Here is a 15,336-nt window from a genome sequence, read left to right as displayed (position 1 = left end):
TAAAATGCACTCCTGATTATACATCTGGAAAACTGGCTTTCTAGACTAGAGAATTATAAAGTAAAAGTAAGTAAAAATAAAATTAAATCCTTCAATCATAGCTGTATAATTATAAATATGGACAGAAAATATGGGACAAAATGTAGCTAATCAGCTCATTTTACCCTCATTTCCGTCAAGGACTAAAGTGTGTGTGAAAACTGTTGTAATTGACCAATATCTCAAACATATGGGTCCACAAAGATACAGAAATCAATTTTCTAATAGTGCTGGAGAAACTAGAAATGTAGTTTATGAAACCCGAAACATCATGCCTTTTCACTTTAATGAAACACATTTTAAAAGTACTGTGACACTATTCTTGCTATACTAACTCAGCAAGGAAGTTATACCATGTTAAACCAACCGAGATTTTTTTTTTTTTGTCTCTTTATGGCCCCTCCTGCAGCATATGGAGGTTCCTAGGCTAGGGGTCAAATCAGAGCTGTAGCCACTGGCCTACACCACAACCACAGCAACACAGGATCTGAGCTTCATCTGGGACCTACACCACAGCTCACTGCAATGTCAGATCCTTAACCCAATGAGCAAGGCCAGGGATTGAACCCACATCCTCATGGATACTAGTCAGGTTTATTAACCTCTGAGCCTTGAAGGGAACTCCCAAGCCACGAAGGGAACTCCCTCATGGTGATTTATGTCCTAAGAAAGATTTCTGTTTAAAAACAAAACTCTATAAAACCTTTCATAGCTGTACTTCCCTTTAACAAAGATGAGTAGAAGGAATTTTGAGACAAAACTCCCAAATATTATTCTCATGTAGGCCAGTACCTGTATTACCTCAGAAAAATCTCTTCCCACAATTTTCTTTCCCAACTGGCAAAAGAAAGTTATTTTCACTCATTGGGATGTCAAAAGTCTTGATTAAAGTTTGCCAAGTAGTAGCAAAAAAAGAAAAAAAAAATTGGAGTTCCCATTTTGCCTCTGCAGCAACGAGCCTGACTAGCCTCACTCAGTGGGTTAAGAATCTGGCATTGCTATGAGCTGCTGTGTAGGCTGCAGATGCAGCTCCAATCTGGCATTGCTGTGGCTGTGGTGTAGGCTGGCAACTGCAGCTCCAACTCCACCCCTGGCCTGGGAACTCCCATTGGCTGAGGGTGCAGCCCTCAGAAGAAAATAAAAAAATTAAAAAAATAAAGTTGGCCAAGTATTTTTAAATATATAGATAAAAGCAGTTATAATGAAGAATTTATAAAAAGGATTGTGTTGTCTTAGACCCCTCAAAGAAGTAAAGGTTGTGGTATGTAAGTTGGGGTTATTTTTGCTTGCTCGCTCTCATTTTCAAGCAATTTTTACTGCTCCTGCATTTTTCAAAGAAAAACAGCATTCTGCATTAGAGACCAGAGGTGTTAACCTATCCTTTGGAGGGGTTAGTGTTTAATCTAGCCCTAACTAAAGGCCAAGAATCAAGATCTAAGACTATGATTGAAAAAGGTAGTTTCGAAGTTCCCGTCGTGGCACAGTGGTTAACGAATCCGACTAGGAACCATGAGGTTGCGGATTCGGTCCCTGCCCTTGCTCAGTGGGTTAACCATCCGACGTTGTCGTGAGCTGTGGTGTAGATCGCAGACGCTGCTCGGATCCCACGTTGCTGTGGCTCTGGCGTATGCTGGTGGCTACAGCTCCGATTCGACCCCTAGCCTGGGAACCTCCATATGCCGCGGGAGCGGCCCAAGAAATGGCAAAAGACAAAAAAAAAAAAAGAAAAAAAGAAAAAGTAGTTTCATTGCCTTTGGAATGGATAAGCAATGAGACCTTGCAGTATAGGGAACTATGTCTAGTCACTTATGATGGAGCATGATAACGTGAGAAAAAAGAATGTATACATGTACATGTATACATGGGTCACCTTGCTGTACAGTAGAAAATTGACAAAACACTGTAAACCAGCTATAATGGAAAAAATAAAAATCATTACAAATGGAAAAAAAAAATAGTTTCCATCAGGTTAAGAACACCAGTAGAGCAGTGGTTAGCAAATCCAACTAGGAACCATAAGGTTGTGGGTTCGATCCCTGCCCTCACCCAGTGGGTTAAGGATCCAGTGTTGCCATGGGCTGTGGTGTAGGTCACAGATGCAGCTCGGATCCCACATTGCTGTGCCTCTGGCTTAGGCTGGCCACTACAGCTCTAATTCGACTCCTAGCCTGGGAACCTCCATATGCCGCAGGTACGGCCCAAGAAAAGACAAAAAAAAAAAAAAAAAAAGGACCAAATCTCATACAGTGTTTTTGTCCCTTCATTTTTTTAAATATATATAAGCTGGAGTTCCCGTCGTGGCGCAGTGGTTAACGAATCCGACTAGGAACCATGAGGTTGCAGGTTCGGTCCCTGCCCTTGCTCAGTGGGTTGACGATCCGGCGTTGCCGTGAGCTGTGGTGTAGGTTGCAGACGCGGCTCGGATCCCGAGTTGCTGTGGCTCTGGCGTAGGCCGGTGGCTACAGCTCCGATTAAACCCCTAGCCTGGGACCCTCCATGTGCCGTGGGAGCGGCCCAAAGAAATAGCAAAAAGACAAAAAAAAAATAAAAAATAAAAATAAAAAAATAAATATATATAAGCTGTAAGCTTACTAGTTTTGATTTCTCTATTTTTTTCTTTTAATCGGTGACATCTTGGAAGATGTGGCTGTGTTAGAGGGTGTATCTGTCTTTCCTACCAAGTTATGAGACCCTCCAGGGCAAAAAAGAAAAAATCCTCTCGCGGCATGGCTGTAGAAACAAGGAAGTTTGAAATATTAAAAAAAAAAAAAAAACTGGGGAGTTCCCATTGTGGCGCAGCAGAAACTAATCTGACTAGGAACCATGAAGATGCGGGTTCAACCTCTGGCCTCGCTCGGTGGGTTAAAGGATCTGGTGTTGTTATGAGCTGTGGTGTAGGCTGCAGATGTGGCTCAGATCCCGAGTTGCTGTGGCTGTGATGTAGGCTGGCAGCTGTAGCTCTGATTGGACCCCTAGCCTGGGAACTTCCATATGCCGTGGATTCGGCCCTAAAAAGCAACAAAACAAAACAAAAACAAAAACATCTGGAGTTCCCGGTGCAGATTAAGGATCCAGAATTGTCTATGAGGTGGAATAGGTTCGATCCCCAACCAGGAACTTCCGCATGCCAGGTGCAGTCAAAAATAAAATAAAATAAAATCTCAGTTCAAAATATCCCTTCCAAAGGATGCGATTAAGCAATCTAGCTATTCAGTCAGTGGCGCTGCTAGAATCCTTTGTCTTCATAACTGAACTCGACTGCAACCTCTTTTTTTAGGCCAGGGACTCTTTCTATTTCTTCTGTATACCAACTAACACCCCCCACACCTCAGTATCATCTAACTCAATGTTCTGCACACATTGAGTCTCAACACAAAGCCATACTGCTGTAGATAAAGAGAATGTAACTAAAATAAAGATCAGATGCTGAATAATATTGTCTTGTGAAATGATAAGCATTGCCAGTGCTTAGGATAACCTCAATATCTACAATAAAAAGTTTCAAAGATAAAGATGCCACAGGGTGCAACAAAGATGGAGAGTAACTTTAGAGGGAAGGGGACAGAATGAACAAAATGAAATGGAACCCAAAGTGTTCTCTCAGTTTGATTTATGCTCTAGGAGCGAGATAAGAAGCAAAGTACATAATTTCTTTGCATTATTTCACTAAGAACGGTGATCAGCACATGCGACATCCAATCCCAGGCACAGAGATTCTTTTATCTTCAATTTAATTGGGTAACATGAGCTATGGATGATCAGGACACTTCCTCAGGAGGATACAAGAAAGTGACAGGGATCACGACCTAATCTCCCCATCTCTATCCTCTGTTAAGGGAACTAAAACGTGAATGTAGTCAATACCTGAGTTGTGAAGCAGTGCGAGTTTGGAGACTCCCCGAGATTAAAATGACCTCGCTATACACTCGATAGCACAGACTGACAGTACAAAGCACCTCTCCAGTAGAAGGCGACGAAGGGAAGCTGATATAGAACTTACCTGTTTTTTCTGTCCTAGGGTTAAATCTCCGAAGCTACGCAGCCGAGGGGAGAGTCAAATCCAAGAGCGCAGGATCCGACCTCACGCACCGGGAAAAGTCAGAGTAGCCGCGGCGGCGATGGCGACGACGACGGCGGCGGCGTTGACCGCGACCGCGACGGCGTTGGCGCCAACCCCGCCCTCTGCTTCTTCTCTTGCTCCACCCCCGGCCGGTGCCGGGGAGCAGCCTTACCTCACCTTCCCTCTCCCCGCCCCACTTCCGGGTGAAGCCCTGGCCGGAAGCAGCCGGTGAGGTCGGGAGAGACGCGTCACGTGAAGGGGAAACGCCTAGACTAGATTCGAGATTCTCCCGCCCCCTGCTGCCCCTAGACTGACATACAGCCTCGGGCGGAAGTGGTGTTTTTTTGGGGTTTTTTTTTGGCGCCGGCAGTCCTTTTCCCCCCAACGAGAGACAAAACGGAGAAACTCCCACCGAAACCTGTCATCTGTAGTTTCCTAACTTCAAGCCAAAGAAGTACCTTAGAACTCCTTATAAATCGGAGTTCCCGTCGTGGCTCAGTGGTTAACGAATCTGACTAGGAACCATGAGAGGTTTACGGGTTCCACCCCTGGCCTTGCTCAGTGGGTTAAGGATCCGGCGTTGCCATGAGCTGTGGTGTAGGTCCCAGACGCGGCTCAGATCCAGCGTTGCTGTGGCTCTGGTGTAGGCCAGTGGCTACAGCTCCGATTCGACCCCTAGCCTGGGGACCTCCATATGCCGCGGGAGCGGCCCAAGAAATGGCAAAAAAAAAAAAAACTCTTAATAATTCTTATACATAGCTCAGCTCTTCACAGCATGAAAGTAAACGTGCTTTTGGTTGTGTAGCCTAACTCCAGATGTAAATGCCAGAACTATGAACTTGCCCTCACCCCTCCATTTACTTACTACTTTACGTAGTAAGTAAACTTTTTTTAAATGTTTGATCAAATATAAATCCTTATCTATATCAGGTAAATTCAGAGCTTTTTAAATTCATAAATGGTTTTTAATTCGTTAAATTCATAATCTTTTCTTTAAAACTTTTTTTTTTTTTTTTGTCTTTTCAAGGGCCGCGCCCGACGCAGATGGAGGTTCCCAGGCTAGGGGTTGAACTGGAGCTATAGCCGCCAGCTTATGCCACAGCCACGCCAGGTCTGAGACGTATCTGCAACCTACACCACAGCTCACTGCAACGCCAGGTCCTTAACCCACTGAGCGAAGCCAGGGATCGAACCATTAACCTCATGGTTCCTAGTCAAATTCGTTTCTGCTGTGTCACGACAGGAACTCCTTAAATTCATAATCTTTATGTGTGTATTGGAGTTGGGGCAAGGATCTCACCTCACCCTACTTTCACATCGCCATTCCAAGCTCTCAACCACTTCCCCATTTATTCACTCATTTGTCCATGATCTTCAAAAGGTAAAGGACTCCAAAGATGCAAAGAATATTAGAATATCTTATCACTCTGAGTTTAGAATTGAGATGCCTAAAAATATAGCAATATAGTGCAATAAATAAGTGGTATTGAAAGCATGTCAGAGAAAAAAATTTTTATTTGTCCCAATTTTTTTGGCCATTCCCAGGGGCATGTTCCCCAGCCAGGGACTGAACCCCTGCCACAGCAGCAATCCAGTTGCAGTGACAAGGCAAGATCCTTCTTTAAACTGCTGCTCCCCAAGAGAACTCTCCAGTTCGTCATTTTTGGGGTCTTTCTAGGGCCACACCTGCAGCATGTGGGGTTCCCAGGCTACGGGTCTTATCAGAGCTGTAGCCACTGGCCTAAGCCATAGCCACAGCAACACCAGATCCAAGCCAAGTCTGCGACCTAGACCACAGCTTGTGGCAACACCAGATCCTTAACCCACTGAGCAAGGCCAGGGATTGAACCTGAATCCTCACTGATACCAGTCAAAACTCATTTCTGCTGAGGCACGACGGGAACCCCGCCCTTCTATTTGAAAGCACTGTTAATACAGTAATTTTTTTTTTGTCTTTGTCTTTTTTGTTGTTGTTGTTGTTGCTATTTCTTGGGCCGCTCCTGCAGCATATAATACAGTAATTTTAAAAGTGCTGGTATGCACTGATAGGGAGAATGATTCATGTAGAAATATAAAGTGTCTTAAAGTGAAAGGCTCAGCGACTAAGGGTGTAGAGGATGTTGAAGTTTTTAAACTTTACATAAAAACTAGAGGGCTAGGAGTTCTAGTTGTGGCTCAAAAGTTATGAACCCAACTAGTACCTTCGATACCTGGCCTCGCTCAGTGGGAACTTCCATATGCAGGTGTGGCCCTAAAAAAGCAAAAAAGAATGGCATTTATGGAGTTCCCTTGTGATGCAGCGGGTCAAGGATCTGGCTTTCCCTGCAGTGGCTGAGGTCACTGCTCTGAGACCTGGGAACTTCCATATGCCACAGGGGCAGCCAAAAAAAAAAGGCTTTTTTTTTTTTTTCTGGCTGCGCCCTCAGCATATGACAATTTCTGGGCCAGGGATCAAACCCAGGTCACAGCAGTGACCCAAGTCATAGCAGTGACAACACCAGATCCTTAAACCAATGCACCACAAGAGATCCCCATCATACATACAGATTTTTGATAAGGAGACAGCTAATTTGATAAACTTCGCACTCTCAAAAGTGGTGTTACTGGATGAGTACGTCTGTGAGGATAAAACTGAGCAAAAAAGCTGCAAGATCAAAATATTGTGATGGCACAAAATAATTTAGACTTAACTACATCTTCATTACCTCCAGTCATTAGAAATTCTCAGTGCCAACTCAGTAACAAAAAGGGAAAGTTGAAACTTCCTTAAAGACATGTTAATCGCTGTGGTGTAGGTTGCAGACGCAGCTCGGATCCCGAGTTGCTGTGGCTCTGGCGTAGGCCAGTGGCTACAGCTCCGATTCGACCCCTAGCCTGGGAATCTCTATATGCTGCGGGAGCGGCCCAAGAAATAGCAAAAAGACAAAAAAAAAAAAAAGAAGACATGTTAATTTTGCTTAATCATTCCACAGGATTACAAGCATTTGAATACTTTAGTTCTATTTTAACATTCTTTCTAAATATATCAAGTGTTCAAATTTTTTCAAATAGTGGCACTACTATGGTTACTAATCTTGTAATCTACTTAGATTGCAATGACATTCAAACCACTTTTCCTACTTAAACCATGAAATTGTCTTTGGCACATTTAATGAGAAAACAAATCAGAGCATTCTAGTATTTCATGTAATAAGTAAACTTTTTAAATGTTTGATCAAGTATAAATCCTTATCTACATCATACATCAGGTAAATGTAGAGATTCCTAAAAGCTACTTACCTGATAACTTACAATATCAGGTTAAGTGAATTTTAGAAATCTCTTTGTCAATATAGACAGGTTACACAACTGAAATTCCATTTTCTGCTTGCTTGACTACTATAACAAACCACTACATAAGGCTTACTTCCCAGCCTTTGGCCAAGGAAGTAATGAAACACATGGTATAGATACTGTATTTTCTTCTGTTAGCCTTACACATAAATCCAATGTCAATGAATTCAGGTTAATCCAAAATCCAAAAGTTGGCATGACTACAGAAACCAACAGCAGAGGTCCAAGTAGTTAGATAAGTGAAAGTACACTATACTTGACAGATACTTTAATAACATCATAAAATTTTCAAATAAATATGCTGAAAAATCTAAAGCTATAATCAAGATAAATGTCCCAAGGGAGCCAAGAAGCTTACTGGTGTGTAGACTTCCTGGAAGTTCATTTGATAGGACCATTCTTCCCATGGGTCTGATGACACCTTAAGTTCTCTTGGTAGGAATAAAAAGGAGTAAATGACTAGCCCAAATATACACATAAATGAGAGGCTGAAAGAAGTAGGTATAACCAAGATACGGACACCAAATTTTAATCTCAAAGATGACCTAAAGCAACTCTGATCAGTTATTCATGAACTGTAATTTCGGCCTAGTATAAAGCCTACTTCCAGGTGACAGCCAAAGTGTCCTTTCATACTACTTAATAGAGAAAAGCTATTCAAGAAATTGTACAGTGTTTTGACTTAACACAAGTTACATAAATGAAAAGTAAAACCTTGGTTTTATTAACAGAAGAAAATAAAACCTACAATGAAGGTTTCAAATATACTTTATTTCTTCAATCATGCCATATTTTAATGGGTACACAGTGCTTTTACTTGGCATCAATTATGAGGTGGTTTTGAAACAATTCAGTATTAAACCAGATGGGATGATTATTCTTCTCTCCATTCCTTTGGGGTGACTCTGCCAACAGGGGACAGGTTCCATTCTATTCCAATCTGTGTTGCTGTCTGTAAGAATTAAAATCTGTCAATTTTATGTTTCAACCAGAGTCCACTCTCCTTTAGAGACTATTTCTTAAAAAGTGACAGAGGGGAGTTCCTGTCGTGGCACAGTGGTTAATGAATCCAACTAGGAACCATGAGGTTGCGGATTTGATCCCTGGCCTTGCTCAGTGGGTTGACGATCCGGCGTTGCCGTGAGCTGTGGTGTAGGTTGCAGACGCGGCTCGGATCCCGCATTGCTGTGGCTCTGGCGTAGGCCGGTGGCTACAGCTCCGATTCGACCCCTAGCCTGGGAACCTCCATATGCCGCGGGAGCGGCCCAAGAAATGGCAAAAAGACAAAAAAAATAATAATAAATAAAATTTAAAAAAAAAAGTTGAGTAGATTAAAAAAAAAAAAAGAAAAAAAAAGTGACAGAGGTATTCTGCTTTATAGGTTAAAAACACACAGAAAGTCACCCGGGATAAGTGTCCTCCATGTAGGCCAAACCTAATTGCTGTTCTTATTCTCTAGGTCAGGGCTGTTCAATAGAACTTCCAGGAGTTCCCGTTGTGGCACAGCGAATAAGACTAGTATCCATGAGGATGAGGGTTCAATCCCCGGCCTTCCTCAGTGGGTTGGGGATCCGGCATTGCTGTGAGCTGTGGTGTAGGCTGACAGCTGTAGCTCCAATTCTACCTGTCAGCCTGGGAACATACATATACTATGGGTGCGGCCCTAAAAAGCAAAAATAAATAAATAAATAAATAAGCAAGCTATTTCCACTGTGTCTTCAAAAAAAAAAAAAGGCAGTTCCCGTCATGGCGCAGCAGAAATGAATCTGTGTAGGAACCATGACCCGTGGTATAGGTTGCAGACACTATTCGGATCTGATATGGCTGTGGTGTAAGGCCAGCAGCTGTAGCTCTGATTAGACCCCTAGCCTGGGAACCTCCATGTGCCACAGGTGTGGCCCTAGAAAAAGAAACAAAAAAATTCCAGAAAGGAAATTTTTTTTTTCTTTTTTGGCTGCACCTGCCAAAAAAGATCCCAGGCCAGGATCAAACCAACACACCCACAGTGATAACATGGGATCCTTAACCCACTGTGCAACAAGAGAACCCCTAAGGAAATGTTTTACATCTGCACTGTACAATACAATTGCCACTAGTCACATACAGCTATTGAGCAACCAAAATGAAGCTAGTATGGCTGAACTAAATTTTAAATTTTACTTAATGAGGGAGTTCCTGTCATGGTGCAGTGGTTGACGAATCCAACTAGGAACCATGAGGTTGCGGGTTCGGTCCCTGGCCTTGCTCAGTGGATTAAGGATCTGGCATTGCTGTGGCTGTGGTGTAGGCCAGCAGCAACAGCTCTGATTAGACCCCTAGCCTGGGAACCTCCATATGCTACAGAAGCGGCCCTAGAAAAGGCAAAAAAAGACAAAGAAAAATAAATAAATAAATAAATAAATTTTACTTAATGAATTCAAATTTTTACTTCTATACTACCTCCTCAAAACACTGTTGCACTCAACCATAGCTACCCAAATACTTCCAAAGAGTGATTCTCTAATGTTCTTTCATCAAAGAGCTCTTCACCTCCCAAAACTGCTCCTGATCACACATCTGTTCATCTGTTTACTCTTCTAATTAAGAACATGCATTTATTTCAATCATATATCTGATTTCAGGAAGATCAAAACAAATAGGAAAGGCCTATTTATAAAGTATTTTTGATTAACAAGGCAAGGGTTGACTCATACCTTTTATTTATTTATTATTGTCTTTTCAGGGCTGCACCAGAGGCATATGGAGATTCACAGGCTAGGGTAGAATCAGAGCTACAGCTGCTGGCCTACACCACAGCCACAGCAACTCGGGATCCAAGCCTCATCAGCAAACCATACCACAGCTCACGGCAACACGGGTCCCCAACCCACTGAGCGAGGCCAGGGACCAAACCCGCATCCTCATGGACACTAGTCGGATTCATTTCCACTATGCCACAACCGGAACCCCTGATTCATATCTTTTTAGGGCTACACCTGCGGCATATGGAGGTTCCCAGGCTAGGGGTCCAATCTGAGCTGTAGCCGCTGGCCTACGCCAGAGAAACAGCAACAAGGGATCCGAGTCGAGTCTTCGATCTACATACACCACAGCTCATGGCAACGATGGATCCTTAACCCGCTGAGCAAGGCCAGGGATCGAACCCGAATCGTTATGGATGCTATTCAGGTACATTAACCACTGAGCCATGACAAGAACTCCTGTTTCGTATAACTTCAACACTCCTATTTTTAACCAGCAAGTACAGTGACTGGTGAGTTAAATGTAAGATGTAAAAAACTAAAATATTAAAAGCAAATCACTTTTTTATCTCATCCATCAGAAATACTGTACTCAGTTCTGAGGGTGGAATTTTTTTTTTTTTTTCAGAGCTGCACCCACAGCATATGAGGCTAGGAGTCGAATCAGAGCTACAGCCTCCAGCCTACACCACAGCTCACAGCAACACCAGATCTAAGCCACCTCTGCGACCTACACCGCAGCTCACAGCAATGCCGGGTTACTGACCCACTGAGGGAGGTCAGGGATCGAACCCACATCTTCATGGATACTAGTCAGATTTGTTTCTGCTGCACAACGGAAACTCCATGAGAGTGGAATTTGAAAAGACTGATTCAGGGGAGTTCCCACTGCGGCTCAGTGGGCTGAAACAGTATCCATGAGGATGTGGGTTCGATCCCTGGACTAACTCAGTGGGTTAAAGTATCTGGTGTTGCCATAAGCTGTGGTGTAGGCTGCAGACACAACTCCGATCTGGCATTGCTGTGGCTTTGGAATAGGCCAGCAGCTGCAGCTCTGATTTGACCCCTAGCCCAAAAACTTCCATGTGCACTGGATGCCGCCCTAAAAAAAAAAAAAAAAAAAAAGAAAGAAAGAAAAGATTGACAGAACTGAGAATATTTAAGATTCAAGTGACATGATAGAATTTTCTAATATCTTTAAGTTCCCTGTTGGCTCAACAAGTTAAGGATCCAGCATTGTTACTGATGTGGCACAAATTCGATCTCTGGCCAGGGAACTTCCACATGCCACAGGTGCAGTACAGCCAATCAATAAGTAAATAAATAATTTTTTAAAATTTAAAATACCTAATAGTTGATACATGGAAATGATATCAGGATTTCTATGTTGCAATGGAATGATGGGTAATTTTACCTTTATATTATAAAAGAGGCAGATTTTAACAAACTTTAAAATCGTTTTAACAGCTACACATCTATAGAAAGGATCACTACCTTGTGATCCACCAAGTAACTTCCTATTGGAAATGTTAAGAACAGATAACAAGGAGTTCCTGCCATGGCTCACTGGAAACAAATCTGACTAGCATCCACGAGGACTCAGGTTTGATCCCTGGCCTCGATCAGTGGGTTAAAGATTCGGTACTGCCATGAGCTGTGGTATAGGTCGCAGATTCGGCTCAGATCTGGTGCTGCTGTGACTGTGATACAGCTGTAGCTCGATTCAATCCCGAGCCTGGGCACCTCCATATGCTGTGGGTGCGGCCCTTAAAAAAAAAAAAAAAGCAGGAGTTCCCATCGTGGCGCAGTGGTTAACAAATCCGACTAGGAACCATGAGGTTGTGGGTTCGATCCCTGCCCTTGCTCAGTGGGTTAAGGATCTGACGTTGCCGTGAGCTGTGGTGTAGGTTGCAGACGTGGCTCGGATCCCGCATTGCTGTGGCTCTGGCGTAGGCTGGCGGCTACAGCTCCAATTAGACCCCTAGCCTGGGAATCTCCATATGCCGCGGAAGCGGCCCAAGAAATAGCAAAAAGACAAAAAAAAAAGCAAAAAGAAAAAAGAACAGATAATGAATGAATGCTCAATGTTGAGCAAGAAATTTCTGCAGATGAGTAATTACATTAGAAAATCTCTAAAGCCCTCCAACTAGAAATGTAAACTACCGAGTAAAAACATTTTCAGTATATGAGCTAAATGGGAATAAAAAACATCTAAAACAGATTACCAATCAATAGTACTTACATATGCCCATACAGCAACACAGAAAGTGGCTCCACTAGCTAATATAGCATTACCATATTTGTCATGGAAATCAGGTGCCCGCTTCTGGTGGTTCTGCCTTGCCATTGTTTGCTGAATGTTTCGAACTTAAAGGGGGGAAAAAAAAACACAGGAGCATATCTATCAATTATCAGGAAAAGAGAACATGTGTAACTGATACTGCCACTCAGGAAAGCCAAGAAATAAACTCTACAGTATTATGCAGTATAATATGTTAAAACATGTTGCAGCTAAGAGCAAAGTAGCATACTTTGAAATGCTTCAAAATAAAATGAATGGAAAGATGGAATGATAAGGCATAAACAAATACAGCAAAATATTAAAAAATCTATGTGGTGGGTATGTTGGTGTTCATTATACAATTCTTCTGGAATTTTTTTTTTGTCTGTTTGCCTTTTCTAGGGCCCTTCCTGTGGTATATGGAGGTTCCCAGGCTAGGGGTCTAATCAGAGCTGTAGCTGGCAGCCTACACCACAGCCACAGCAATGTGGGATCCGAGCCTCGTGTGCAACCTACACCACAGGTCACGGTAATGCCAGGTCCTTAACCCACTGAGCAAAGCCAGGGATCGAACCCACAACCTCATGGTTCCTAGTCGGATTCGCTAACCACTGCCCCAGGATGGGAACTACTAGCTAAGCACTTTGAATAGCAGGTAGGATTTGAGATGTGAGAAAGGGGAATTTGAAAAAAGGCAAACATAGAAAATCCAGAGTACTAGAAAGCCACTTATGTTTGAATGACAAGGTGTACTGACTAGTAAACAGAATTTAAAACAAGAAAGGTTCATGGGGGGCTACTTTTTTGTTAGAGGTAAAAGTTTTTGAGCAGAATGACAACATTAAAAGTGCCTCTAGAGGCACTTAGAAAGGCCTGGGAAAAAGCCAAGACTGGAAAATGCTATTTACAGCTGTATTTTTTTTTTCTTCCCCCAATCTAAGTAGCAAATCCTTATTGTTTTAGAGTCTCAAAAGGTACTTAAGTATAATGAAAAATGTATTAAAGCAACAGCCAATGTTTGACCATTAATGGTTTCTCCTAAGTGCCTTATAGTTTTTTTTCACCTTTAGCCACATTTAGGATGAGCAAATTTACAAAAATTTCACAATATATTCTGCTCTAGAGAAGTTAAAAACTAAGTATGTGAACTTCATTGAAAAAAACAACCCCCAAACCCCATATCGTGAGGTACGAGGCCCTACCTGCTCAAAGAGTAAAGAAAATAACATTACCAAGCAATTCCACACCACCTCATGACCTCAACATTCAGGTCACCTAAATGGACTTTAGACCGCTTCTCTGTGAGAAGAAATGGTTGTTACCATCTATTGGTAATCTCACATAATCCTCAACAACTCCGAGGTAGGTATTATTTACTAAGCCTCTATTTTACAAAGGAGGAAAATGAAGTTTAGAGAGATTAAATGCCCAAAGTGAAAGAGACAATACTCATGGCCTTTGGAAAATGAAAAGCCATTCAGGTAATTATTTTTTGCTTATTCTCAAAGGTATTTTTATGTTTAGAACACAAATCTAGTAATACTTCCAATGACTCCAACTAAAAACAAAAAGATGGCTGAAGAAGCTAAATGGTAATTGCTTATGGTCATTTTCATTGTAGAACTACTCACGTATTCAAGGTCACCTTCAGAGCAAATCATGTATGAAAAATACTTTTCTATTTCCTTCCAGTGCCTTCTCAATACATAATGCTAGTCTCAAAATTCCCCTGTACCTGCCTAACTTCTAGATAAGGAAAAAAAAATGACCACAATTACTTAGCTAATAACCCACAAATAACATAAGAGCTGCAAGGCTACCATTTACCTCCCTGCAATGAAACCAGGATTTGGAGAAAAGGCTCTATTTGCAGGTATATGTATCCCCAAAAGTAAAATTTAGGAAATGACTTAACGAACATGAAGTGTTCACCAAACGTGTCCCCTGAAATTGTAGGTTACTGAATAACAAAAAAGCAGTTAGATTACGACGCCAGTAAGAAAAAGCTAGGAACCGAAACAGAAACGCTGAATGATTAGGATAATGTTGAGGACAACCTCCCAATTACTGGGAACGAGGTAAGAGATTGCCATTTAGAATTATAAGGTCGGGATGAAGGTGGAAGGAAAGGGAGCGCGGAAGACCCACGAGGACAAATGGATAAAAGGCCATTGGAAATGATTAGCTCACAATTCTTTCTCACCTCTGAGACGACTTAGTGCGTTTTTGGCCAAGGGAAACATCGTGAAGCTTTAGACAAAACTGCTGCAACCGTTAGCTTCTTGCAACTACGCGTCCGGTACCCTTGCAAAGAACCCTGAAAAACAAAATGGCTTTCGGCTGCACTCAAAAAAAAATTTGACCCAATCTCGCGAGACCTATTAAGAGCCTATAGAAATTGTCCTCTTTACAACACCGAAAGATAAAGGCCTTTTGGGAAATGTAGTTTCGCCTTTATAAATGACGTTTCTGAGTATTAACTGAAGAATGAAAGAACCCATTGCCTTGAAGTCAGGTTTAGGGATGTATTCCAGGAGAGCGGAGACACTAATCTTAGACTGAAGTCTTCAAAAGCACCAACTTTAAGACAGTGTTTCAGAGGCTTGAGCATGTATCTCTCTCCCCACTAGCTGTGCGTTCCATTTCCTCCAAACTTCCTTCTCGTTTAATTTTTTTTGTTTCCTGTTACTATGTACTAATTTGTTTAGCTTTTAACTTTGAGAAAATTTCAAGTTGAGCCACAACAGGAACTCCGGATTTGTCTTCTTAGGGCATCTTATCAGAAAGCCTATAAAATTAAATTGTTTCAGGGTTCCCATCCTGGCTTAGTGGAAACAAACCTGACTAGTAACCATGAGGACACAGGTTCAGTTCCTGGCATG

General features: G+C 42.2%; 2 protein-coding genes across 3 annotated transcripts in view; both read right to left on the bottom strand.

The window, feature by feature from the left end:
• ATP7A (ATPase copper transporting alpha) overlaps positions 1-4,304 on the bottom strand; it is a 137,151-nt gene extending 132,847 nt beyond the window's left edge. For both annotated transcript variants that reach the window (XM_003135200.5, XM_013990937.3), the window contains exon 1: positions 4,040-4,304. The gene's annotated coding sequence lies outside the window, so the exon portion shown is untranslated. The remainder of the gene's footprint in view (positions 1-4,039) is intronic.
• Positions 4,305-8,182: 3,878 nt separating this feature from the next.
• COX7B (cytochrome c oxidase subunit 7B) lies at positions 8,183-14,780 on the bottom strand. The gene is made up of 3 exons (XM_003135201.4): positions 14,658-14,780; positions 12,416-12,540; positions 8,183-8,384 (listed from the first exon to the last, which is right to left on the bottom strand). Exons 1-3 carry the CDS (start codon positions 14,695-14,697, stop codon positions 8,307-8,309), a joined length of 243 nt encoding a protein of 80 aa, XP_003135249.1. The 5' UTR covers positions 14,698-14,780; the 3' UTR covers positions 8,183-8,306.
• Between the last annotated feature and the right edge of the window lie 556 nt (positions 14,781-15,336).

This window comes from Sus scrofa, chromosome X, assembly GCF_054392235.1.
Source record: "Sus scrofa isolate SSC_HxYL_T2T_F1_AM1 chromosome X, Sscrofa_HxYL_maternal_Yorkshire_Landrace_v2.0, whole genome shotgun sequence".
NCBI classification, from domain to species: Eukaryota; Metazoa; Chordata; class Mammalia; order Artiodactyla; family Suidae; genus Sus; species Sus scrofa.
The sequence above is the reverse complement of the archived record's forward strand: the minus strand, read 5'-3'. Positions and strand labels throughout refer to the sequence as shown.

Excerpts from the sequence above, each read along its gene's own strand:
- COX7B (XM_003135201.4), bottom strand. The coding sequence starts at position 14,697 with ATGTTTCCCTTGGCCAAAAACGCACTAAGTCGTCTCAGAG. Across the intron at positions 12,541-14,657 it reads CGCACTAAGTCGTCTCAGAG|TTCGAAACATTCAGCAAACA; the intron begins GTGAGAAAGAAT and ends CCCCCCTTTAAG. Across the intron at positions 8,385-12,415 it reads GTGTTGCTGTATGGGCATAT|ACAGCAACACAGATTGGAAT; the intron begins GTAAGTACTATT and ends TAATTCTTACAG.